General features: G+C 44.7%; 1 protein-coding gene across 1 annotated transcript in view; it reads right to left on the bottom strand.

The window, feature by feature from the left end:
* LOC104164014 (homeobox protein Hox-B8-like) overlaps positions 1–293 on the bottom strand; it is a 1516-nt gene extending 1223 nt beyond the window's left edge. Inside the window, 1 exon segment of the mRNA XM_009703208.1 lies at positions 3–293. Within this exon segment, the coding sequence (XP_009701510.1) occupies positions 3–293 (291 nt within the window).
* Positions 294–526: the final 233 nt, after the last annotated feature.

Raw genomic sequence — 526 nt, 5'->3', positions numbered from 1 at the left:
CTGAAGAGGCTCTGCCTTTGCAAGGGGTCGTAGCCATAGAAGTTGCTGGGGTCCCCATGGCACGCCACGGCGCAGGGATTCTGTTGGTAAGGGGAGCTGGAGAGTGAGGATGCTCCGTGGTAAAACTCCTGGATTTGGGTCGGATGCTGGAAGGTGCCCCCCGTGCTGGGTCCGTACACCACCGTGGGTCTGCCCCCAAGATCCTGAGCGAACCCACAGTCATAGTAATTGGGACGTAAGGAGTCCCCGGTTTTGTATTTGGAGAAGAGTGAGTTGACAAAATAAGAGCTCATTTTAATTTAAATAAGAATATTTTTGTTCGGAGGAGGAAGGAAAATTTCAAATTTCAAAAAAAAAAAAAAAAAAAAAAAAAAAAAAGAAGCCAACCAAACCAGACCACGGGAATCTATTAGCAAAAAAAGAAAGCGCTAAGATGCTAAGCAACGACAGTTTGTGATTTCCAGGAATATAAAAGGAGGATATAATCAAAACTCTAAGCCTGCATGATATTGAATTCTTTCCTCCC

This window comes from Cariama cristata, unplaced genomic scaffold (genome assembly GCF_000690535.1).
Source record: "Cariama cristata isolate BGI_N322 unplaced genomic scaffold, ASM69053v1 scaffold31386, whole genome shotgun sequence".
NCBI lineage: Eukaryota > Metazoa > Chordata > Aves > Cariamiformes > Cariamidae > Cariama > Cariama cristata.
The sequence above is the reverse complement of the archived record's forward strand: the minus strand, read 5'-3'. Positions and strand labels throughout refer to the sequence as shown.